At 48.0% G+C, this 26,724-nt stretch overlaps 1 protein-coding gene across 1 annotated transcript; it reads right to left on the minus strand.

The window, feature by feature from the left end:
* Positions 1-3,247: 3,247 nt before the first annotated feature.
* LBHD2 (LBH domain containing 2) lies at positions 3,248-25,704 on the minus strand. The gene is made up of 5 exons (XM_030001210.2): positions 25,523-25,704; positions 16,066-16,168; positions 11,696-11,786; positions 7,708-7,909; positions 3,248-6,560 (listed from the first exon to the last, which is right to left on the minus strand). Exons 3-5 carry the CDS (start codon positions 11,783-11,785, stop codon positions 6,484-6,486), a joined length of 369 nt encoding a protein of 122 aa, XP_029857070.1. The 5' UTR covers position 11,786; positions 16,066-16,168; positions 25,523-25,704; the 3' UTR covers positions 3,248-6,483.
* Between the last annotated feature and the right edge of the window lie 1,020 nt (positions 25,705-26,724).

Here is a 26,724-nt window from a genome sequence, read left to right on the forward strand (position 1 = left end):
TCTGGCTGTGCTTTAAGCACCAAGCCCTCTGGGTGTTTAGCATCCCAAACCCCATCTTAATTTTTTTTCTTGTTCCTACTGGAGCAAAATTGGGTTCAGCATGGAGGGAGTGACTGTTCATCCCTGTGGGACCTCGAGGGCTTCATGGTGGAAAAGTCACCAGGAGCTGCTCTTCTCTCTCTGTAGAGACCCTTTGCAGGAGTGGGGTTAGCTCCTGTCCCCCCGCAAGGGACACTGTCCCAGCACCTCTGGGCCATATCACTGGGCCAAATTAACCAAAACCAGGATGGACAGGAACACCTGAGATTTAGAGAAACCTCTTCTGCAGCAGGGCTCATGAGGAGGGGGAGGATGAACCACCGCAGCCACATGTGTGTCCTGCTGGGGAACAGCAGGGCTAGTGGCTGGACATGGCCATTAAGAATTAGAAAACCAACCATGCTGCTTCCAGAGCCAGTACCCTCCACAGCTACGTGGAGACCATTTTTGTGTCCAATTCACTTTGTTCTGCCTCAGTTGTAAATTTGGGGAAAAAAGCTATTTGCTTCCCCCTGCACACCCAAGCTAGGAGTTAAAGACCAGTCCCAGTGAAATAGCACCTGAGTTGCTGGTTTTCATCCCATGCTCAATTTATTTTGTTCTGTCCCTGTGTTTTCAGTTGCAGTTCTGTAGTTGCAAGACCTCACCAGCCTGAAGAGCTACCCCAGGAGGACGTACGAGGCTGCCAAGGGAAGGCTGGATTGATGAGATAGGTGCCTGTGCTAGTTCTTCCGGCCCAAATCACCATCAGTGAATAGTTAACAGCAACAACAAATTATTCTTAGGTTTCCAGTGCTGTGGTATCTGGAGCTTTCCCCAGCCCCTGGGTCTGGCTGTACATCCCAGCAGCATCCCAGTCCCAGGGGTTTTCATGGCTTCATCGCCTACTGAATAGTAACGTGTGGGGGTACAGTTGTCAGGGGTATGGAGGACATGTGGATATGTGACAATATCCAACCTATGTTTCATAAATTAAATGACTAATTCATAAAGAGAATTTGTCACACTCCAGGAGCCATGCCGAAGCTGAATGCTGGCTTGATTGCAAACATCCATTTAATGGCTGGACTCACTGCAATCACAGGCATTTTAAACAGATTTCCTTTGGTGTGTGGGCATGAATTGTCAGGTAGGATGAAAAGATCCTTGTCCTTTATAGTGTAAGATCTGGGGTCTGAAAGCTGAGTGTGAGGAGAATAGCTCCTGGCCCATGTCCCCACCTCCCTGGAGGCCCCTGCTTCTCTGCTCCTGCCCACCCTCCTACCTGCGCTCACGGAGTGTATCCAGAAGGGAAGTCTACTAAGGTTAGATGTGAAGTTTTTGGACTCTTCATGGCAGAAATGTTGGAGAAAATAGAGGAAAATGTTTTACCAGTGTTCTTGGAGGAAAATTACAACTTTTTAATGTTTCAAGTTTATTTTTTTCTTTTTTTTTTTTTTCCTTAAGAGAGAAAACCAGAAACTTTGTTAAAAACCTAGTTTTCCAGAACTGAGTGAATTTAAACTTTGGAGAGTTACTGTCTCTGAAATGAAAGCCACAATATGCTTTCAAAGACAAAGGGAAGAAGGGTGCCCTGCTCTAATTTGTGGTGGAAGCAGTGCTATATGAGTAACAGCTTTTATAACATGAATGTGAGGGATGTGCTGTTTGTTATGGGAGTCATGGCTCCCTGTAGCTGTCAGGGATCACCTTTCTCCACAAAAGAATTCACACAAATATTGGATTTGGAAAAAAAAAAAAAAAAGATGGTAAAAACACAAATTAGGATTGATTTGATTTAGACGTGACATTTTTCAGTTTAATGTCATAAAAGCCAGTTTCCATCTCTTACTAGCGGTTTAAATAGAGGCTAATTCCACTGAAAATGTTATTTGCTCCTTTAGACAGGAGTGTCAAGCAGAATACATCTAAAAGAAAGAACTACTAAGCAGATGTCTGATTAAAGATAAATGAAAATGTCTCATAATATGTCAATGGGATAACATTAAATGAACCTGAGTATCCAGTGGATTTAAGTTTAAAATATAAATGTTAGGAGCAAGACAACAGTGTTCCCATGCTCATCCTATATAATTAATTACAGATAAACTCCTCCGCCTTCAGACTCAAGGAAAGAGAACAGCCAGGACTCAGCACAGCCTCACAGTGACATAAAATTGGCACCAGTTGAAATCGCATCCCCTGGAGCCATCAGGTAGCACCTGTTGCATCCTTATGTGGCTGAACACCACGTAGGAAAACCCCAGAAGGAAGGGACAGCTTCTAGGGAGGTGAGAAGGAGGCAGTGTCAGTCGCTCTACCACCCCCCCCAGGGTAATATATGCCTGGACATGAGATTTTCCATGCATGGTGCATGGAAACTCCAGTACTGAGTGACATTAAGCATCAGGTTTGCAAGTGCTGCAGTGCCAAAGCTGGGGTCATTGCCTCCAGCCTGGGATACAGAAAATTTCCCTAACCATGCCACCACTGCCCACCAGGCACAGTTCTGCAGCGGCAGGTCCCCAGCCTGGCTGTGGAGAAACTGGCTTTGCCCCCAAGGAATGCTTTTTGCCATGCTGATACACCCATCTCGGCGAGTAGCAGCTGCTTTTGAACTGGGAAATAAGAGGGACTCTCACCCTCCAGTTATCTGATCCTTTGCTTTTTGGCAACTTGACGTTTTGGGAAAAAAATTGGTTGTTCAGTGGCAGACTATCTCTGCCTCTGATCTTCTCTGCCACATGACCCCGCTCTCCTTGCACAGGGTATAGGTTTCTAGTAATGTGAGTTCCTGCTGGGCTCCACAATAGCCTTTCCAGAAAATGTTAAAAAATGTGCATTGCATTAAAAGGTGAATGAAGATGAGCCAACTGGCTCGCTGCTAGCGCAGCACGCAAGGCAGCGTACCACCCAGGGCGAAGGGGCCGCGCCAAGCAGGGCAGCAAGAAAATCCCAAGACAGAAGCAGTGGGCGTTGAGCTGCCTGGTCTAGGAAGGGCTCAAAGGAAAGAGACGGCAACTGCCATTGATGTAAATGTGAATATATCTGTGTAGGATCATGTGGGATGGAGTGCCAGTGCGAGTATTTGCACACCACGGGGCAAAGGCAGGCTTAGAGCGAGCTTCGTTCCCCTGTATTAGCTTTATTCGTGGTAGGACAGGAGCTACACACCACCACAAATAACCCTTTGCATTTTTAAACCAAGACACTGTAGGTACACCACTTGTTCCAATCGGTCCAGTATAGGCATTTAATAGGCTAAATGGTGTAATACATCTACAGGACATACATTAGTCAAGTATTATGTACAGGTGGCATTTTACAAAATTAGAAAGAACTGAAATAGAGCAAAATCCAACAATGTCTTACTCCATAAAACTTCCTTTCTGCACTACATGAAATATTCTACAAGCTAGACTAGAAAAATATGACTGAATGTCTTTTTTTTTCCTTTTTAGTTTCTACAAAGCTTTTAATCCAGAAAAAAATACAAAACAACTATTGAGTTTATTAGAGAGACAACACTTGCACACAGACAAAGTAAGTAGACATTCATAGACCTGCAAGTTGAATAAATAGGGCTTGTTTGTATAAAACAATTTTCTCTCTATCTTGCTCTCCTATTTTAGGGCCTCTGGCCCATGTTCAGAAAAATAAAAATGGGAGGAGGAGTTGGCTTTGCGTGGTTGTTAAACTGAGGCCACACTGCTTTAAAAGAAAGCTTTAGTTTCAAGCATCCATTTGCTTCAGGTAAAATACTTCAAGGGAGCAGCACAAAAGAGGTAAAAAAAAAGAGAGGAGTAATTAGGCTGGAAGGAGGAAATCTGGCATTTCTATATAGGCTGTAGCTCTATGTACTAGGATGAAAAAAGTAGTGCTCCATGGCATTTTTTCAGGGTGTATGTAGAATTTTGTTGTTTCTTTGGGAAACTTATTTAGGGAAGTGCCATTGACCTCAGGTGGAAATAGGATAAGGGCCATCCAGAGCAGGAAGGGAGGGAGCGTCTGAAAGCAGATAGAGAGCACATAAAATTGGGGGAAGTGTTTCAAACAACTGTTTTTCCTTTTATAAAGCGAAAAGCAAATTAAGTGATATGTCTAACGTCATTCCTCATGGAGCTGGGCAGATGCAGATTGAAAGGAAATCACACAGCTAAAAATATGTCGTCACCATCGTTGTTCTCCCCCCAGAGCTTTGTAAAACTTCTTGACGGTCGATGCAAAAGCAGCATTTAAAGAGCACCTCGCATCCACCCGGCACACCTCACCGGTGCGGCTCTCCTCCCGCCACGAGAGCTGCAGACGGGTCCGAGCCGGGGACCTTCTCTCGCTGCTTCTGTGCTACCCAAACACGTAGCTTGAGCTTGTTCTTGCTTCGTTGGCTTTACCAGAAAACTGTCACCAGTGAAGGGGGTGATGGTGACAGCAGCCAGATTTAGGAGGTGCTCTTGAAGTCTTCAGTTACTCTGGTGAAATTTGGTGCTCTGACCAGAATCCCACTCATCCAACAAAATAATTCTGTGACAGTGTAGGTAAGAAAGTCTACATCAAGAAGGTAAAACAGATTGTTATATAGGTTGAGAGAGCAGAGTTTAACTTAAGTATCACATTATACTATACTACACTGCTTATAAAAAGGGTCCTAGATCCCAAACACCCCAAATAATGAGCTATATAGTTTTGTACATAAATTAATGTTGCTTTGAAGTAAAATAGTCTCTTTCCTTTGTATTAAACATTCATTGCACAGAATTCTTTGTAAGTAAATATATTAAATTTGGTTGCTAAGAAGGTATAAACTTATCTTATTAATACATCTGGCCAGTAAATTTTATCCACCATCACACAATTAACAGTTGCCGTTAGAGAAAGTTATTATTGGAGAAAAGAAAGCACTTGGAAGTCAACTTAGGAGTTAACGCTGGAAGAAATCCTGTTATTTCGTTCCACCTACAGTGAGCGGCTTCTTCCGGCTGCAACATTAATTGGAAGTACAGACCCCATCCAGCCCTGCAGAGATGGAGAAAACCAACTTCGTAGCTTATGGGACACTCGTCACTGACACAGTCAAACCCTTTTGAGTACATGCATTATCTATCTCCACCAACACTGTCCGAAGGGTAGCGTTTTGGGCCAAGATCGGTGCTTCTCCTGGGACGGCGGGAGGGAGTCTCTGGGAGGTCCCTGTGCAGGAAGGGGTTCACCCCTGTCAAAACGGTCCCCAAATCCCCACGGAAAATCCACGGGAGGCCCGAGGTGTCCAGAGCAGAGACAGCTTGTCCCACCGCGAGCCCCGCTCTCCAGGAGGTGGCCGTGCAACCGAAGCCGAGGGGGCCGTGCCGCGGGTGAGGGCACCCCCCGGCGCACGCGCTCCCACCGACATTGCCGCTCGGGCGGGAGGCAGGCGGGTGTGCGTCCCGCCACCTCGGCCCTCCTCCACCCCCTCCTACGGCGGGTGGCTCGGGGGGGGACCTGGCGTCAGGCAAAATGGAGGGCAGGTTTGGGCCGTGCTACGCAGCTCCTGTCACCCACCCCCAACCACCACCCGGCTCGGGTCGAGGGAGGAACGGCTGGGCCTCTGCACCCACGTCATACACAAAACATACCAAAAGAAGAATTGTCACAACGATTTCTATTAACAAGGTGGGACAAATCCAGCCCTGGCGGAAGCGAGAGCCATCTCGTTGGCTTCAAGGGAGAGGAGCGTGCGCCACGCCACAGCTGGACCTGGGCCTCAAGAGTGCACGAACAGCACGATCCACCCCACCAAGCCTACAACAGACAGCCTCACTCCACAAACACCAGCGACTAGCTAATCCGCTTCATCAATGTACAGCGAGAAAGCGTTTCCGAAAGGCGTGAGCCTTGTTGAAAAGGCGGCTAAGAAAAGGCTGGTTCATCCAAATTTGCACAGGTTAGCCAAAGGGAGAGAACTGCTCTGGGCCGCCCCGGGGCAGCAGCCTGGAGGCAAATCTTACACTTGCGTCTCTATACAAAAGTTACAAAATCAAATGGTGACATTATATTACATCTATTGTCCATAATATCACAGTGCTAGTTTTAAATGGCTAAAAACAAGAAAGGTTTTAGATTTAAGACATCCCTCCTGTAGAAATGTAACCCCTTTGTCCTGCTGTTGATACCTGAAAGCAGCCTTGCTCGAAAAAGGTAAAACCAATGAAATGTGCTAATTGAAATTAGGAGCATTTTTTCCTTGATAATCTCATATTTCCTAACACGTCCCATTGTTTCCCAAGGAAAAATTAAACAAATAATATGAATCCCAGCCTGAAAATCAAAATGTTGAAAAGAACAGTTCTAAAGCCCAGACGCTTCTTACCAGGTACTAACTAAATAAAACCCTTGCAGATTTAAATACAGATTACTTTGACATGTCTTCAGAGTGTGTTAGCTTTCCAACAACATTCACAATGAAGTTTCACTTCTGAGGCCATGGAGTCCCTACTCGTCCTCTTCAGTTCTGCTTTCCAGAGTATCTGTACTGTCTTCCACTTCGTGAGCTGGGTGCGCTAAAGTATCTGCAAAGAAATGGCTCGTCAGTATTTATTTCCCCATACAGGTACAACAGCCTTCATCTGATTCCCTGCTCCACCAGGCACTTGATCGGTTAGGGTGATCAGACCTGACATAAGCAATTTGCTCTACTTGCAAACCAGTAGTTAAACCTGGAGTAGGGAACTCTGAGTGCATCACAGTCTGACTCTGCAGGGGACTTGAGACCTCAGGACAGATATTAGTGAGATGAGGTGATGATCCCTGTGCACAGCCACTGTAGCATGAGGGCTACCTGCTGTCTTAGTGAAATCTGCACAAACTCTCCGTCCTGAAGACATAATGAGTCCTAATATGCACAAAAAACAGCACAGAGGCCATAATGTGCAACCTGGAGGTCAGGCCATAGATTTGGCTCATATTTCTTCTTGAATGATCAAACCCTGTGGTTGCCACCACCCAGAAGTGCCAACTGGAATAGCAGGAGATTTGACACTTCAAGATCAGACCATTTGTCATCGCCCCTTTGAACGTAAAGGAAGGTGCATCTTGCACCCCATCCTGGTTGCTGTCTCTGGACATTTGGGTGGCAAATGTTGGTGCACTGAAATGGAAACCATGTCACTTCTTAAGAGAAAAAGAGAGCACCAACATGAAAAAAATCAGGAATAAATAGACCAGTTCCACACTGGAGCATTCCCTGTGCAAGCTACACTCCAACAAGCTCTTACCTTTAGCCATGTTTACCCCACAATGACACTACTAGCCATATCTACATATTTGTGAGCTCCTGCTACACTAATGCACTCCTGGGACACCATGATGCTTTGAAAATGTGCAGCTGTTAAACACTTCGCTTCTAGGCTAGGAGATAGGGAGGTACATCTATGCTATTGAACAGGATTACCATTTCCTAGAGTGAACTGCTAATGTGCAGTAATCTGCTTGTTGGCCATGTGAGTGGCCAGCACTGAGCCTGATGCAGATGAAAACACCATGTACTCAAAAGCTACAAGGAAACTTTCAGTCCACAGGACTCCCTCTCCAGTGCAGGTGTTTCTGGGCACCTTCAAGCACCTACTGCTCTTTGATACGCTATTAACTTCAGTGCACGGCATGGCCTGAAACTGCTATTCTCCTATGGGGAGCAAGGACAAAATTACTCATTCAAACCTTCCAGATCCATCTGCTGCTGCTGCTGCTGGACACAGACTCTTTGGTCACCATGAAGACCCTTGTCCTCTGCTGATTTCAGGTCATCAGGAGGCCAGCGCAGCTCTCCACTCTCCACCTCCCCGGACTCGGTCGGCTCCACCACAATCGATGGCAGTCTTTTGGACAGCTTGGGGTACTTCTCGCGTGAGTCTGGGAAGGCCTGGTGAGACATTTGGGGACATGTCCGTCAAAGCCTTGCCCAGGGATGCATATTCAGAGCAAGCAAAGTACACGCTCCGTCTTAGCATCCTTTCTACATTTGACATGCACTCCCATGTCCATTAAAAACCCCCTTCATCTGGTGCAGGGCAACAGTCCTGCACAGGGAGGATTTCAAAAGTAGCTAAATCCAGCTCCTTGCCAGCATGGATGCAGAGGGGCTGTAGGTCTCAGCACACTCTCCTCTGCACATGCTGTCCCTTCCTGGGCAAAGAACTGACTTTGCTCGCCAGTGTGACGAGCAGACAATCGCCTTGACTGGTGTGATCTGACATGCGTAGTAAAAATGGAGACTTAGGCGACAAAATTCATTATGTTGCCAAACACTGGTGTTTCAGTTCTGGTGGATTTTTAGGACACAAAGGTCGTTGCTGTAACACTAAGCTAAATGGCTGCTGCAGCCCTTCTAGCTGTTGTCCTTTTACTCTGATATGATTTTCATGTTTTCTTGTGGTGACAGTTTATTAAGAAGCCACCATTCTGCAGAGCTATTTTCTGTAATGTGAAACACTATATTTTATGATGCATTCATGCAAAACAGGTAGTCCCAGAGATCATCTTTACACAGAGGATGGTGCCAGCTATTATTTTCATTTGTCACATTGAAGCCGCAGGTCAAACACTGTGCAGCGATTAAAGCTTGAAGCTGAACTAGGTCTTTTTAGTGAAGGATATTGTAACACATAAAAATGGTTTCTTGTTTTCAACATCGCTGGTTCATTTAAATCTCTCAGGGTACTTTGTTTTGGATTGGGGTTTTTTCTGGGTTTTTTTGAGGAACAGTAATTCCAGCTCCTGCAGGATGTTAACATAAGACAAACTCTGTTGTTGCTTCACTGAAACCTTATCTCCTGGCTTCTAAAACTTCCGTATACCTGCACTAACGGGTTGTAAATTTCTCCATGCTAGCCGAGTTTTGTTTTGTTTGTAACAATAAAATCAAGGTGCAGACTAGGGGACTGAACTAGGGGTTGAGAGCAAGAACCATCCCAGTTTAACTCCAGGCACTGCCACAGATTTACTGTGTGCTGGTGGGAACCTCCCCCCACATCTGCAACACATTCACCACTGAATCGGGGTCTCTGGTTAGACTGAGCACTGCTGGTTATGTGGGCCAGTCTCAGCACAGCTCCTGCACAGGCAGAAATACACAGATATTCCCTAACCACCATAAAAGTGGGCATATCCCCCAGGGCACTGCCAGGGACCTGGGGGTGTCATAACCCACTGGAGGTGTTTGCTCCATGGCTTTTGCAACCTTCCTTCATCCCAGTAGCTGCTCTCTCTGAGCTTAGTGTTTAGTTGTCCCACTTGGCATCAGAGCTGGCATGGGGAGGCAAGCCCTTGGGAAGGACAATTCTCTTCCTACGTGTCTGGGAAGCAGCAAGCACATTTTTATCATTGCTGCGATGCCTGTATCTGACTTCTGGAGATGAGGCCGGACAATAATTCTCATCCTCACACCCTTGCTCCCCATGGTAGTGTTGCAGGGATTCATTACTCTTTGCAAATCTACACAAAGGTGAAAAATGTCGTATATCATTGTTAATGTTGCAAAGTGAGACACAATTAAGAAGAAACTTCTTTAGTGAGAAAGCCCCTTCAGTGCACCTAGACCAGTGAATCACTGAAGGTAAACCTTTCTAATGCCACCCTAAGCTGCACCCACATGGGCATAACTTGTCCTGATCAAGCAATGCTGCTCATGCTGCCTTATCGGAAAAGTTACCCCCAACTTCCCATTACACAGCCTCCACCTGTTTATAATTTGGAAAGACATTTCCATGGTAGCTGTCTTGACTGGAAGGAATTTTTAAGAGGCTGCTAATACGATCTTGCTATTTCCAAATATAAGACAAGGTAAAATCTCGTTGGCCAGGACAGGTCCAGAGACACCCCTGAGCTCTTCTTCAGACCCATGGTGGAGCCCAGCTCCCTGAGCCTCACCGCCTCAGCTGGCAGAAAATAGCCATAAAATTGTAGGCAAATTGCCTTATTTCCTCCCAGGGCTGCACAAGCAGGTGACAGTGACCTCTTCCCCCGGCTGCTGCTCAGCCTACTCGGGTGGCAGGGGGCTGCGTGACAGCCACCCCATCCCCAAGCCTGCTGGCAACCCTGGATGGGGGATCCAATACAAGAAAATTTCTGCTTTTTCATCTGCTTTCTGGAGCCCTAGGAAATGACACACACTGATCTAAAAATGTGCTAAGAGCTGACTATTATGGCTGCAACAAAATTTAGGAAAGGCACCTGTGCGGCCTCAGCTTGGCTATTTTTGTTTGTGTCATTCTCATATGGTCTTTTCTCACACCGATCACATAATGTTTTTTTCCACCAGAGCCCCGTATTTACCACATCCCTCCAGGAATGAGTCAGGACTGGCAGGAAGCAGAGCTGCCTGTCGGGCCTTGCTGTGTTTTTCTGCGGAAGCTGGAGTGTGTGACGAGTGGGCAGGAGACTGCAGGAAGAGAAGGACCGGTCTCCTGGCCAGAGTGCTTGGAAGTTGCTGGAAGAAACCTAGTTTTCCCACTGAGTCACTGATTTTGCGCTACCTCTCTTTTCTTTTTGCTTTTTTGCCTCAGGTGGCCATCACTAAAATGTAGACGGTACCACCTTCTCCCAGAGAGAAAGGGTAAAGGAGCTGGGGGAAAACCTCTGGAGCATATGATCAGGGACACCACAGAACAGCCCTAAATGCATAGGTGGAATTGGAGCTGGCACAGAGTTTGGGCAGCATACACTAACACAATGAAAACCTGGGACTCAGTGAAAAAGAGGAAAGAGAATATTGAAAATGTGCTCTTTGAGTGAGCAACATCTATCCTGTGCAGTCAATGAGGCATGGGAAAGCCTATGGTACACTCTTTCATTGCACACAGCCTTTCATTACATGCACAAGTGATCTGAAAGGAATTTGCAAAATTTCAGCTCTGACTTCCCTGGCTTCCAAATGCTTGGTTTTAACCTGCAATAGGCTGCTCCTAGAGTAGTTTTCTGAGTCTAGTCGCAATAATACACCTTATGTTGAGAAGCAGCTCAGGTCCACCAGGACACGTTTAGGTGGTTTGTCCCTGGCAGTGACACTGAGAGTCATGAGCACAACCACAGAGCACAAACAGGGGTGCGGGGGTTGTCACAAGGGGGGCTCGGGACATCGTGATCCCTCCTGCTGGAATTAGCACCGCAGGCGGGTATGAGAGTGGGTGTGTGAGACGGCCTGGGGACAGAAAATGCTCTTGCACCTGCCAGCAAATGGCCCTGACCAGTGCTGCTGCTACGACGGCACAGCCATTTATGTGAATTACACAACCGTTTCAAATGGTCTCTTTTCTAAAAAGGGAGCTCCCTCTGAGCCTGAGGAAACTTAGCTCATTACAAGGGTGGCTGTATAAAAGCTGCGGTACAGTATTGGCTGGATGTCTTCCATCACACGATGGTTGCTCGATCTGAACTCTTGGTGACAAACAGCCTCTTTGCTTGCATCCCTGCAGGGGCCGGGCATCGCTGTCACTGTGCCCCAGAGACCTGGCACCTGACAAAACCCTCCTGCCAGAACTCTTACCTTTTAGAAATAAAACCTAAGTAGGATCAAACAGGTATTTCAGGGCTCTGTTCTTCTGGCAGCTGTGCTCTGCAATTCGACATCTAACATGTATGACAGTTATTGGTTGCATTAAATTGCTTTTGAAAAGCAACTCAGGATACTTTCCAGTTTTTCTCAAGTTACCTGGCTTGAAGGGCCTCCTTCTTCCTCAGGAGTCTGGCTGAGCGCAAATTCCTCCATCACCGGTTCCCGTGTGTTCATCACCTCTGTCATGCTGCGAATATTAAAGCAGAATGGGAAAACTCAGCTCTGAGCTTTGGCCCAACACTTAATTTAAAAAAAGACATTAGCTTTTCATATTTGTTAAAATAATTGCGTTACAGACTGTGCTTTCTAAACAGCCCACCGAGAAGCGTTTCCATAGCCCTCCAAGCCAACTGCTACTGCTGTGTGCCGCGATGCAGAGCAGGGCATCAACCCCAGCTGCCCCCCTGGGACAGCAGAGAGGACCCCCATAGAGTCCCAGAGTCATCAGCAGGAAAATGGGAGTCCTCCAATGTTATCAGCAACCAGTTATTACTGATATATGAGCTCAGAAATTGCATCTGTTGACCAAAAAAAGTTACTCGTGGAAATATCAGCCTTGAATTAAGTTCTCATTCTGATTCCTCGTAATCAATATTTGCTCTTCCCAGATGTCTCTTCCATTTAGTCATGAGCCAGCACTTCTTTTTAAACTATTAATTCAGACACACCAGCTGTATTGGTGTCTAAGGGCCAGATTTTCAGTAGTCTTTACTTGCCTGAGTATTCAGAGAGGTGTTGAGTGGGATTTTCAAATGCATCAGGGAAGGTTTGGCACCTAAATTTCATTTAAATCAGGGACTTCGGAACCTAATCTGCTTATGTGCCCTTTAGCATCCCCCTGTGCTGTTTGGCACCCAAAGCACTACAGCACTGGCCCTTGCGCTCCCCTCGTTCCGCTGGGCACTTCAGCCCCCTGGAGCAGAGGGATGAGAGCCGGCTGCAGTCCCCGCTGCGGTGAGCTCAGCCCAGCCCATGGCTGGGTAGCTGCACGTCTCTATGGCGTTAGGATTTTCCTCACATTTGAGATTTATAGACACAGCATTCTACTGAAAAATTTGAGGATGCCTGAAAACTTCATAATGCATATTAAGCGCATAGGAGCAAAGAGAGCCTGAACCACTCTGACCTACAGACTGAAGGGGCCACATTCATTTTGGATGGGAATACATCAGCCCTCGATGGGTCTGGCCCCGGACATTTCACTCTCTCTATCTGGCATTTGTCAGGTACAGCAGCTACTGGCTGCCGGAGCCTCCTGCAGCACGCAGAACGTAGGCATCCTCAATTACACCGCCCTGCCACCTGCCACAGCAAGCACCCCTTTAGGCACGACTAAATGCTGCCATTAATTCTGGTCCTGCTTCGCTCACAAAAGCCTTCTTTGTAAAGGCTGTTCCTACTGAGAAATGCAAACTAAAACATCTTAAGGATAACTTGTTTCAGGCTTACATTACCAATTATCCCGCAAAGCTAAATTTTACAATATCTGCAATTACTACGAAACCCTTCACAATGACTTTAATTAGCTGTAGCACAGAGCAGCGTGATATCACAGAGACTTTCACTCCCACTGCATCATATTTAAAAAAGAGCACGGCAGACCCAGGAGACACTTGAGCTCAGCTGTGGGCCAAGACCCGACCCCATAGGAATCCAGCGGCTTCGGGAAAAGCCCTGAAGCGCCAGCCTTGGACCCAACAAACGCCGAATTAAACAGCACGCTTTTGGGTACACACACACGAGGAGAGCAGAAGCAGGCTCTGAAACTCGGCAAGAGGCTGAACCAAACCCCTGACCTGGGCATCCCCCAGCTTACACAGCCTGAATCCTCCCAGAGCCACGGCACAGTAGAAGAGGGACAGATTCTGCCTGTTAGGAAGAGAGTTTTGAGCTCCCTGCCCTTGCTTGGACCTGTACCTTTCTCCAGGGACACCACAAACCACCTAATCAGTAAAATACATTTATTTTCTGGACACACGCTTTTATTCCTGCAGCATCCAGTGGGCCATACCACTGGACACCCACGGACAACAGCACTGAGGGAGTGGTGATCTGGAAATGGAAGACCCTTTCCTGGAGCAGTGACCGTGGCCCCAGCTGTGCCAGCTGTTCCTGCCACCCGAGACAGTGCTTAAAAGGACAGAGTCGTGCCCTTGGACCCTTCCTTGCCCAAAAGGAAAGCAGCACTCCCTCCGTTGCCTCCTCCCTCTGATCACCGCTGGTGCTCATGCGGTTCTTGCCTTTTTATCCCGTCCTGGTCCTGGTGTCTCCCTTGGTCCCAGAGGGACCCTTTTGCATCCCTCCTGCTGCCCCCCCAGCGCTGCCTCTGCAGATGAGCACAGTGGGCCATAGCAGGACGCCTCTCTCCCACCCCAACTCTTCGGGAAGAGTTGGTTTGGGGAGCTTTCACACTGCCTGTTAGCCAGACCCACCCATGAGCCTGGAGGAGCACAGGGCCCACTGCTCTGATCACGTCCAAGATGAACGTCTTTCTTTTCAGATCCTTTTTGGGGTTCAGTGCCCCATCCCCAGCTGTCCTGGACTGCAGGGAAAGGTAAATGAGAAAGTGTGTGTCTGGATGGAAATAATCTTGGTGGCTTTGTGGGGGGCTGGGATTTATGAAGTCTTGGGCTTGGCTACCACGGAGAAGACATGTCCCACTGCTGTGTGTCCTGGGGGTTGGTCCCAGCTAGCCAGCCGCAGATTCCTGCAGTTGCCCACAGCTGGCTGGTTTATTTTAGCAGCCTTTCAATATGTACCAAGTGTTTAAAACACTTCTCTGTCCTTGTTCCATGGGACATTAGAGATATACATCCACACATGCACTGTCAAATGTGTCATATGAGCTCAAAGATGTTGTTAAGACCTCATGAAATTCTATTATTGAGCAATAATGGGCTCCGTGCTTCCCTAAGACCACATTACACCCCGCAGATTATTTCTAAATGACAAAGACAAATGATTCTGGCTAGGAAAATGGTGACAGTCCTGCCAGTGTTACAGCAGATGCCTCAGTGAATCAGCTCCCAAGCTGTTGAAGCCCAGGCCATTTCACAAAATCTGTGCAACTTAAGGCTTTGATTGAATAGGATGGCAGAAGTGATTGTACTTGATGTGTTTCAGAAAAGAACATGGGGCCATGCAATTGGCAAAAGAATTAGGCTTTAACTGGAATAGATTAATTGTTCTCAGTCTCCTCTTAAAAACAGTAAAGGAAAGCAGAAGAATCTATATGGGCTGCGAAAGCAGTGAAACTTCCAACAAGCTTAACTAGATATTTAACACTAAAAATAACTAGAGGTGAAATAATTGAGAATGCCGCTGCAAATCAGTTCACCTGAAACTTCGAAATCACCTGTAGGACATCACTGAATTGTTTATAAAGCCACAGAATATGAAAAAGGGGTTTGGTGGCTGCTTAGGGCTTTTTTAGCTATGATATGATTCATGTGCAGAAGGATTTTTTACTTTTCAGCCAGTTTTGATGGAAAAATATTGAGCCACTTTTAGTGTTGCGTTTATGTGAGATGTACTACCATACAGCAGAAAAGTGGCTGATACAAGCAAATTATTATAAGAATGATATCTTTTTAAAATTTGGTCTTGCATTCATTTTATGTACGGTAGATGCTGATACCACCAATGACATACAGTAGCCATAGTGATGCAAAACAAGGCAATAAATAGCATTTACAAACAAAGAATAAATTCTGTTCTGGTGGATGAGTCACCTACTCTGAACCTTAAAATTCTTGTGGCAGTGAATTAAGGGATGCATTTACTTCCCCTAGGTTTCATTAAGCGCAAATATACCAATTAGGAAAAGAAAAAGCAAAATCTGTTCTTGCTTTTCTGTGAGAAAACCGCATTTGGAGAAGATTATCTTAAATGCAACTGTTACAGTTGCAGGACCACGCTATGCTGATCTTTTTCCAGGGGCACGGAGCAAATGCACAGCTTGCTTTCTGCTGTTTGTGATGGCACTAACAAGGTCAGTAACATACAGCAATATATAGGCTGACAAGTGCTAAACCACCTAGCATAAGAAAGTGCTCAGAAACAATGCACACATTTTTATTTTAGGTTTTGAACAGAGGGCGAAACTGACCTGTGAAATTCCTGGTGGCAAAACAGTATTTGAATGAAGACCAGCTTCAGGATTCAAGAACGTGAAGCATTTATGTGGCTATGGAAAAGAGGCAGCTTGTGTGATGCAAGCAAAGATTTCCTTAAGAAGAGGGGCAAACCCACATGTCATGGGACAGGCTGAGCCACGGTTAGGAAGAGCTTTTTACCTGAAGCAAGGATCAGCCTGGAGGATGCTCAGACATGCACCAAACTGTGGCCTGATCCTGCTCTCACCTCACCAACCAGGATGGGCAGCAAAAGGGGACACCCAGCCAGGGCATGGGGCTCCGTGGGAGTAAATGGCGAGTACAGGGCAATGACAGAAGAGAGCGTGTTACCTTCAATCACATCAACGGATGTCGCTTCCAAAAACTGTCCTTGCTGCAGGCGTTCACGTTGTTGATGAAGTGTCGTGCAAACTCTGTCAAATCCTAGAAGTGCCTGAAAGAGACAATAAAACAGAGTCAGAGCGTGCAACCAAAGCGAGAACGCTGGCAGTAACTGGTGTGAAAGAGTACTACTGAAAACTTGCTGCAGAAACTCCTACTGTATAATCTTCTATGCCAGATGGGATTTGATCTCACTAAGGACATAGCTCACAGCATACCTTGTGTATTACCAAGGCAATTAATGTTCCAAAACCACCCAAATCTCTTAGCTGAAATACCTTGCAATCTGACTCTTTTTGTGATGCTAAACTTTATTCCTTAGTGTAAGCTACATAAAACCTGCTGAAACTGGGACAGTCTGAAATTCTCCCATACAGGAATTTTGATGATAGTTGGAAAACCAGAAAATAAAAATGTACACCCCTATTTGGCAAGATCAGCGTGCTTAATGACACACGGTTCAAACCATCAAAGAATGAGATTCCTGCTCAAGAAGCTACTGGTCAAGGCACAAAGAAGAGAAAATACGCTGAAAGAAGGATACATTACTGCACGTTTCTTTCAGATATCACAGGAGAAGTGATTTTTGCAAAGGTCTATTCCAAACTGAAGGTAATACTTTGACTGCTATCAGGACAGGGAGCCTGGTGAGCAGAGGTGAGGATCCCACAATTTCAAAGTGTGAATCACTGATTTCTGATGTCTTCTCTGTCAGAACATCTTAGCTGAAGAGCTTGAGGAATTACAGTGCTGAATATAGTCAGTATCTTGGCCAAAGATGATTTTCTGAGAAATTTGTTTAGCCCTACAGCTTGCCAAATATATATTCATGCCAGCCACAGCTATTTCCTTGGATGGGAAAAAGGTGTTTTCAGTGAAGTGAATGGCACTAGTGTATGTATTTTATATCCTCCAGTGGTTTGGATTCCAGCCCAAGTGATTAAACAAATCAACCTGCTCTGGAAGCCTTCCTACCAAGATTTATAACACTGGATTAACTACACAGTGATTTTATTCAAAAAACAATGACAGAGGAAAAATTGTGCATTGCATTCTGGAGTTTCTTCTCATGCCACAGGCCATGCGTATTGCAAATTAGGGAAGCAGGAAATCACATCTCCATCCCCAGGATTCAATTCAGAAGGTTTAATTCTTGTCTGGCAATTTTCCTTCCTAACCAATGATCAAACCAACTTCAGAGAGGCTAATGTTTTTTCCCTTAAAAATTTACGACTACACTCAGTGCTTGTCTCTTGTATGGAAACCAGAGAGCATCCAACACCATGTTATCCAACACTCCGGGAAGATTTTTATCCCACTACCCATTGCAAAACCGCTGCTATTAAACCTATGAAAATTCAGCATGAATTTGTCTGCCTTCAATCTCTCCTTTAGAAAAGACTGGATGTAATAAGAACAGTTATTACACTGAGTCATCTGTCAATGACAGACAAAATGGTGTAAGAGATAATGAACCAGGTACCACATGGCCACTGGTTGGAATCCAAGCCAGGCCACTTGCTGTTTAGAGGTATCTTCAGATGCCTGGTTAGCAGTATATAAGGATCCACACAGTACTAAATTAATTAAACCCACATCCATTGCTTTTCCAGTCTCAGCAAAGGACCTCTGGATTGAACTGACCCAAGACCAATCTCGTCTCCAATGTTTTGGGCAACTCTGTCCTATGGTGCATGCAATGTTTGAGAGGGGATGTCAGGACCTGGGGCTCAGCTACTTGACTGCTGGAATAAAAAGAAAATCACTTAAGGACTGCAGTGTGGAAGAATCCCCTTCTCCCAGCCCTACAGCCTTATTTTAAAACAGGAAAACTTCTTCCCAGACAAGATTGTTGAAGAGTTCAGTGTTTCCAGTGTATAAAACTACCAGAATGCATTTATTCTGTAAAGAGGAAATACTCACTTTATCTACCTAATAGATGTGATTATCTTCTTTGGCTGACACTAGAGAAAACATAAACTAATACTCTTCCTTCTACGATACTGCTTTATCTTTTAAAAACAAGGCACGGCTACTGAGACCATGCGACAAGCCTTTACTGCAGTGGAAGCAGTCTGGAATTTACTTGAGTAAAGCCTTGCTCTGCTTATCTCTTCTTGTCCCTTCTTACTTTTACCCACCTTTTCTGCTTTGCTGATTAGTCCAGCCTGGAGCCCACTTGCTCAATGCACCCTCTCCCAACCTACCCCTCTTCCGCCCCCAAAATGACTTGCCCTCCTTTGCCTCAGCTTGACAACCAGCTTCTTCTCTGGCTCCAGGAGTACCAACACAGCTGTGCTGCTATTAACAGCCACCAAGAAGTCTCAAGTCTCAGAGCTCAGTGACACTGCCTGGCCACCCATCCTCTGGGCTTGGAGAGCCCTGCTACACCTCCCAGTAAAGAACAGTTGATTTAGGGACTACTCCGATGAGCTGGTCACATCCTGCCTCTTTAGGAGCCATAGCACCAAGCAAAGCGTGAGGAGATACAACCAAGGTATGGTAAGAATGATAAGAATGATAAGAGAGCTGGTTCCACCAGTGAGATGATGCAACGCTTCAGTGGTGGCCCCTTTGCCTAGACCAAGGGCCTTCAGCCTCCCACCCCACACAACGAGATGGATTTCCACCTGTGCAGCTTGGCACGGACCAAAAGCCCAGGCACCAAAATGTGCTCTCTGGGCTTCTCTCCCACTTTGGAAAGCATCTGGGACACATTGTGTGTTTGGAGTTTCTATAGCACAAGGACACAGTCTGCCCCGGTGGCGTGGTCTCACCACCTACGGGAGGACAACCAGCACCAGGGAGCAGAAGCAGGATGTCATGCAGCAATTCTGGCCAGCTGGGGCGCGTGGGAAGCCCAGCCTGGCTGTCTCTCCTGAGCTGTGCCTGGCCTTGCTGTGCAGGGATAGGACTCTACCATGCACAGCAGAGGAGGCCTTTCCTTGAGATAAATCCACTGTGAATTGCAAAGTAGATGTTTTTAAGGTGAGTGCACTTCATTGGGCAAAACAGAAACAGGAACCGGCCACAGGTTGCAATCCTAGCAGCCTGCAGATTGGCCGCTCGATAAAGGCGCCCCGCATTTCAGAGGTGCCGAGCCCCAACACTTCCCCGGTAGGCAGCAGCACCTCCGACATCAGGTCACTTATTTAGAGATGCCTCCTACTCTGAAAGCATCACCCCTCCTCTCCCAGCTGCCCCAGCGTTGGAGACATCTGGGTGGCAGAGGGAGACCTGACCGCAGGGTGCCAGGGCTGCTGGTAGATTAGCAGGGGCTGCGGGACAGCCTCCTCCCCTCCCAGGCTTCCGGAGTTAATCATTCCCTCACTGAGCACTCATGGAAATATTATGATAACAGCCTAACAATACCACATTGAAGGTGCACCTCCTAAAAAATAAGTGTAGATAGTGCAGAAACTGGCCTTGAACCACTGCTCCGCGTGCAAATTTACCATTTTTCTGGCACCGCGAAACTGGAGCCCTCCCCTTCTTATTTCAATGGGACAATCCCAGGGGCTTTACCAGCCCCGTATTTAAATTGTGCTGGAGAGACGTCCCCCACATGGCTCTGCGGGCTCAGCTTCACGCGCGGGAGGACTGTAAAGACCGAGTTCTGGGAGCTCGCCCATGCAATCGCAGCGCACACACGGTTCCCACTGATTTCAGATAGTGCCTCAAACAAACCAGGAGTTCAGCCTTGGGCGTCCGGTCCCCCCCTGCTTCACCCCACTAAAGCCTCTGGAAAAATGCAAACTTTTCTTCATTCAAGGCGTCTAGTCTTTGTGTGCTACAAAAAGAAACCCCTGCTGTTGATTACAAGGAAAATTGGGACAGGGCATGCATAAGAATGGTGTTAGGCAGGAGAAGCAATGGGCTACTGCTTGATTTTTGCAAAGTGGAAAATTTCGACGGGCCACAGTAAACCCTGCTCAGCAGTTCTCAATAAACAAACACGTCCAAGGAGGTTTTTCCACTCAGAAGAAGAAAGGGTGCCTTATTTGGGCCACTTTGCTGCAGCAGATCGGGCTGTCAGTTCAGCCAGGGTGGATGAGTGGGAGATCTAGGACAGAGTTACGCTTGTTGCGGCTGATGAAGCCATGAAGGAGCTGCTCACACGGTACCAGAAGGTGCACGTCCCTGCAAGGAAATGTCAGTTGGTGTTTTCTAGGTCCAGGTGCCTCTCTGGATCCAACTCTTCTATGCCACAGTCTTACGTTAGTGTCCTAGGAGGATGGAGCTACGGCTTATGCCCTGCAGTGCTTCAGGCCACACAGGTGGCCTGGGCCATCCATAGGTAGGACCATGCCCAGTAGCTCTGCTGAGGGTGGGATACTAGCTTCAGCATCTTGGCACAACCCGAAATAAGCACTTACCTCAGTGACACCCTGCAGCCTCCAATTTCCGTGACTGCCTACTGAGCTCAGCTTTTGGACACTGTGGATAGGAACTTGGACAGCTTCTTTGTTTCCCCTGGTTGCACATTTGTAATGGATGCACTTTATGAAGTGTTATGGATTCCATGGGACTAGCGAAATGTAAATTACCGTATGGACCACGGAAGATAAATGCGCGTGTGTATGAACTCCTATTTAAACCTCCCACTTCTTTTTGGATGCAAATCTCTTTCCTAAGCAACTGAGAAAAGTGCGATATGTGTCAGAGTCTGGAGATTAGAGATCTGTTCTGTTCCCTCATTTCAGAAGCTCTTGTCTTCGGCCACCCACACAGTACTTGAGTTCTGCTCTCCGCAGGCCAAAGCTGCCTTCCTCTCCTCGGCAGCGTGTGCTCTGCAGAGGATGTCGATCTCTCTCAGGAAGCAGCAAGATGAAATGACTCTCGATGTGGAGGAGCAGGCATTTCAGCATGAGACACAGCACGTAGTTTGGGAGAGCGAAAAGGGGTAGGAGGCTGCTATTTCCAGACCATGCTGCCTCTCACCGCTAACTTCACAGCGAGCTGCAGTTTTTACTGTTTCTGCTCCAAAGAAGCTACTGGGGTAAATATCATCCTGGGGAATTTCTCAAACACTCATCTGCGGACTACCAACACTAGAAAATACAGGCTCGCAAAGGGCATGGTCCTGGCAGATCACTCTAACTCAGCCTTCTTGACTCCTGGTGTTGCACAGTGAGGCATCAGGGAGCCGTTGTTCTTCTTGCATCCCCAGCTCCTGGAGCGTCATGACTACACACAAACCTCAACGTCCAGTTTGTTGTAGTTGTCCAAGTTCCCACTGGCCCTGTTTGCAAAAAGGAGCTAGAAACTCGACTCATAAGTGGCCAAAGAAGAAGGAAAAGAACTAAAACGTACCTGTGTTTAATTATCACAATTTTCAAAGCAATCTCATGATTTGGGGGTGATTTAACTCAAGGTTTTTTGCAAATGACGTCTGCGACGCTGCTTGCTATGGGTGCCTCCTTGGTAGGTTTTTCTTTTTTCTCTTTCTTTTTCCTGGCTGCTTTAGAGAAGCTCATTTATTTCAGCTCTTTGATCTCAGCACTAAACTACCTGAGCTTCCTCGCGGAAGATGCCACAAGGGATAGGTACGGCAAGGGAGGAGAGCAGGGCAGCCAGCCAGGATTCTCGGAGATAAGGATGAGGAGCAGACAGCCAGGAAGCATGTGCAGAGCAGTGGAGGGAGGAAGAAGCAGAGCAGATGGGAAGAATGACTAAGCCAGCTCCTCTGAATGCTGGTAGACCTCGGTATCGTGGAAATCTCCACAGAGTCCTCATGGAACCGTGTGCCAAGAGAAAGTTTGGATTTATTTTTTTTAACATCAGATTCAGCAGCTAATTGATGTGAGAGGACCTCATTAAGAAAACAGCCCCATCAAAATCAGAGATAAGCCTCAACAAGCTGTTAAAGGTTTTTAGAGGTATCTCTTCTGGTACTTGCTGTGCAAATACTCTCTCATCCAAGAAGTTGCTTTTGGGATCGGAAATGCCTGTGTCGAGCAGAGTGTTTCTGAGCTCCTCTCACACAGCGAACCTTGCATCGGCTTCAATTCCTCAAAACAACCTTATGAAGCCAACACCTTACAAATAAGTATATGATTCCTTCTAATTCAGAGCAACCGTTACTAAAGGGTCTCAGGAAGAAATGGTTTTGTTTCTGGGATCTTCCCTGGAAGATGACAATTCTCTCATCCCTCATATTTCATGCCACGATTGTCCCTCACCTTACAAGCACCCGTGGGAATTGGCGACAGTTGAAAATTGGCTTCATGTGCTTCTTTCTACTATTCCCTAGGTATTTCTGGCTGGTCCTGAATTCAGGCCACAGTCCCACAAGCAGAAGATGAGTGGGAAAAAAATATCGTAGAGCATCAACACAGAGTAGGTGATTCTTAGATGGAAATGTCATGGGAAATGGATTGCGAAATGTCTGATGTCTTTCTGGCACTGTGAAAGAATACTCTGGATAGTCTATCGCTAGGCTCATTTCTAGGTAACAGAATAGGATAAGAGGTTAGGTACAGTCAGGTAGAACAGTATTTACTTAAAAGATAAACTAGTTCTTTCTCTGTAAATTTGGGGAAATTAGAATATGATGCTATTAGTGCTGTAATATGATGCAATATTGAGCATTTAGTAGAGAATTCAGTAAAGCCAATGCAGTAAAAGTGTTAGATTTAAATACCAAGCAAACAAAAACCCACCAGACACTCCTAAGAGAACAATGACAACGAAGAGACTTTTAATGTTCCCTCTTGGTAATTAACAGCACAACCGCAGGTGTCACGACATCACAACCTAACACCAGAGATGCAGCTGGTTTTGTCTATGAATTAAAACTCCATCACCTTAATTGAATTTCCAGGTATGGGAAGTTGCCCCAGCCTGAGATGGAGGATATGAGAACACTGCGTGCTATCGCAGTAGGGGTGGGCACGATGGAGGGTGAGGACAACACACAGCTAAAAATAAAGAAATTATTAAAAAAATTAAAATGCAGTATTTTTTTTAATGAGTCATTAACGCTGAAAGCAGATATGCATTAATAGGACTGTGAGTCTTCCTGGCGACCAATTAACATGCACCTTCCGGATCTAGAGGTCTCCTAAATATTTGCACAGAGGCAGTTTACGTGCGTGCATGTCAGAGACAGAACTCAGCTGAAAATTCAGGCTGCATCTTACAGAAGTTGCAGTGGTCTCAACAGAGGAGCTGGACTTGGACTATTTTCTCCTAGTCCTAGGGGGATATGGGCACTATGGGGCAAACCGCTGTGGGATCAGTCAATGCACCCTGATGAGAGCAGGGGATCGTCCTGCCGGACCACAGCTTCTTCCAGCACTGGTATCTGCTCTGCACAGGACGGTACTGGTCATGCTCTCTGCAAACCATGAAGGAGAGGTGATCCCAGCCCCTACGGACTTACGATGAAGGAGGGACAAAGGCTGAAACAGGGGGCTGAGACAAGGTTTTAAGGACCTGTTGGTATCAATCAGTCTTTTTCATTCTACCTGCTTGTTATTGGCTGGCAGTTTTCCTGGGGTTTGCAATAAAGCCTTCCTTTGAAGATGGAAAATGCAGGAAATTGATTCATTTACAGATTTTTCCAGAGAATGTACACATGTCTGAGGAGCAAAGGGAAGGGCTGTGGCTGAGGCAGATGCTGGTCTCCTTGAAGTCCTAGCAGGGCTCCTGCTGCCTTACATGACACAGGATCTGCCCCGGATCAAGGCTTCTCTGACCGACCCTCCAAAATCGACAGATGTGGTTAAATAGGCTCAAACGCAGGGGCATAATTTCAGAAATGAGGGAGAAGGAGCAATTTAAGCCTGTGACACGGTGGGGTTGATACCTGATCTATGCAAAAGCCTGTTGCTTAATACAAAGAGATCATTGTGAGAAGGGAGGGAAAGTAGTGACTATATTTGCACATTCATTTCTTCTGCTAAAGTAATGTACCAGAGACGTTAGAGGAAATTCCACTTGATTGACAAATTGTCAGGCTAGATGGGGAAAGCAAGGAAACCAGGTCAAGTCATTCCCCGTTTGCTTGTTTTCTCTCTGTAATCATAATGTTGACTCTGAAAACATGTTTTTTAAGTGGAATATTAATTATCAAAATCCTGAGCTGTGAGCTGGATTCTTTTCTGGGCACAAAAATTTGTTGCTCATTAAATCAAAGAGATGGAAAACACTGGCTCAAGCCTGGTTGCGTGTAGGCAGATTTCCCCGCTTCACCTTCATTTTCAGGCTACTCATAAGGAGGCATTGTGCAGAGAACCAGGCTACAGGACAGGTGTGAATAGCAACTTCTGGGTCCGTCAGTAAGACTTGAGCCTATAACCGGGAGGGCTTCCTTCGCTGTACTGACTATACAACTGCAGTAAAGATCTCAGTGAGGAAAGGGCTAATGGAAACAAATTTCTCTCTGTGTATCGCTTATTGTGGCTTGAGGGGTTAATGCTACATCCAGACTAACCTAACTCCCCTCCGCGACTGTAGCCATATTCAGAGATCTACAAACACTGCTCTGTCCCAGATGAAAAGAAAATTTTTGTGGTATGTTCATTTGGCAGCAGGAAAATATTCACACCCCTTGCTCAGAGTGAAACATAGTCCTCATTTACAGAGCAAAGTAGGTTCTTTCTTTCTCTACAAGTAATCGTATGTGTGGTATTTGCTACCTGATGGGAAAAGCAGGATTTCAGTGTTCTTTTACCCAGTTCAGCTAGGCTGCAAGCAAAAGCATCATTGTCTTAAACTTGCGCTTTGTTACCCGCTTCCTCGCCTCAAAAGTTGCCTTGGGGGAAAAAAAAAAAAAAAAAAAAAAAAGGGAATAAACGAACAGCTGAGGCGATCGCAGACCACAAACAAACAACTCCCTCAGTGCTACGCTCATTCATCAGGATTCCTTCACACAGCCCCTTCGGCTCCTGAACAAGTTGGATGTTTTTTTTTTTAAAGGAGAATCCGTTTTTCAGTGAATTCTCCTTAACGTCCTTTCCTCAAAAAAAAAAAAAAAAAAGCATCTGGAGAAACAACCCACCGCGGAGCCGCACTTTCTGCCTTTCCTTCCCCCGTAACTCCCCGCAGCCAGGCGTGGAAGCGAGACACTTTTCCCGGACGGCGCTCGGACGGCTCCCGCGCCCCGCTCCCCGCCCCGACCGGCACCGACCGCACCGCCGCCCCGGCGCCCGGCTCCGGCTGCCGGCTCCGCCACGGGCGCGCTGCCCCACGGCGGCAGGGAGCAGCTCCCCGGGCTCCGGGCCGCCGCCGCCGCCGCACGGGGCCGCAGGCGGAGGACTTACAGGTGGCGGCTCTTCCCCGGGGGCTGCCGCCGGACCCCGCAGGCGAGCCCGGGGCGGCCGCTCCCCCGCTCCCCGCCACCCGCGCCTCCCCCGAGCCCGGCGGAGACCCCCCGCGCCCCCCGCCCCCCGGCCCGGCTCACCGGCGGGGCAGGCGAGGCGAGGCGAGGCGGCAGCCGCCCGCCGCCCATGCACGGCGGCAGAGGGGAGCCGGCAGCTCCGTCAGCGCGTCCGCATCCTCCCGGGCCGGGCGCTGGCACCGCCGCCGCTGCCGCGGCACCTCCCCGCCCGCGGACCGGCCCCGCCGCTGCCAGAGCGGGGAAACCACTCCCCCGGCAGCGCCGGCGGGGCGGCGCGCAGCCACGGCCCCCCCCCCCGGCACGGCACGGCACGGCACGGCACGGCACGGCCCCCCGCCGCGCCCCGGGCCGCCCCGCGGGAGGAGGGGAGGGGAGCGGGGGCGGCAGCCCTCGCGGGGCCGGCACTTTCTGGGGACACGCGTGGAACCGCAGGGCCCCCACCCAGCCCCGGCCCCCACAGCGCCCCACGTGCGGGACAGAGGGGCCCCGGGAGCGGACGCTGTCCCGGAGCGGTTCCCCACCTTGCCCTGATCACGGGTGCGGGGCTGACCCGACCCTTCCCCGCAGCGGTCCCTGCTGAGAAAACGCTGAATTCAGGAGGCACAAACTTTTTCTGGTTCTTTTTGGGGGTTTCTCTCGAGGGGGGGGGGGAGCGGGTGCTTCACCCCAGGGCGAGTTTCCCAGCTGCACTCCCTGCCCGCGGCAGGGACACGCTCTCCTGGGGGAAGCATCCCAGCACCACCTCGTCCAGAGGGGCCACAGAGCTGGGGCTGGCAGGCAGACGACGCCAGGGCTGTGATAAGGGGCTCCCCCCTACCAGGGGGCTATCAGGAGCCCACCTCAAACCCACTGGAGAGAGGCTGTCAGGGGAGCGTTTGCAGCTCTGCTTCTATTTGTGATGCTGGGGAAAGAGGCAGAAAACACCCGCAGTGGGATGAGGCACTCTCGTGGCAGGAGCCTGGGGAGCAGCGGTGGAGGGCTGTGGCCCCGGAGGGCTGTACAAAGGAGCATGGTGTCGTCCCCCCCCCACTGCTGTGCATCCCCCAGGGAAGCAGCTCGAGCGCAGGCGCTGAGGGGTGTGAGGGGGGCCGAGACATGCCTTCCTCCCGCTGCACATCCAGCAATTGGAGCTGTGGGTTCAGCCGGCAGAGATGCAGCCCCTGGGGTCCCCTCTTCGCTTGGCCCCGGGGGCAGGGGGGCTCCAAGGAGGGACATGCACCACAGCTGCCAGAACACGCCCGGCCTTTGATGCCTTTCCCAAGAGC

Source organism: Aquila chrysaetos, chromosome 2 (assembly GCF_900496995.4).
Source record: "Aquila chrysaetos chrysaetos chromosome 2, bAquChr1.4, whole genome shotgun sequence".
Classification (NCBI taxonomy): domain Eukaryota; kingdom Metazoa; phylum Chordata; class Aves; order Accipitriformes; family Accipitridae; genus Aquila; species Aquila chrysaetos.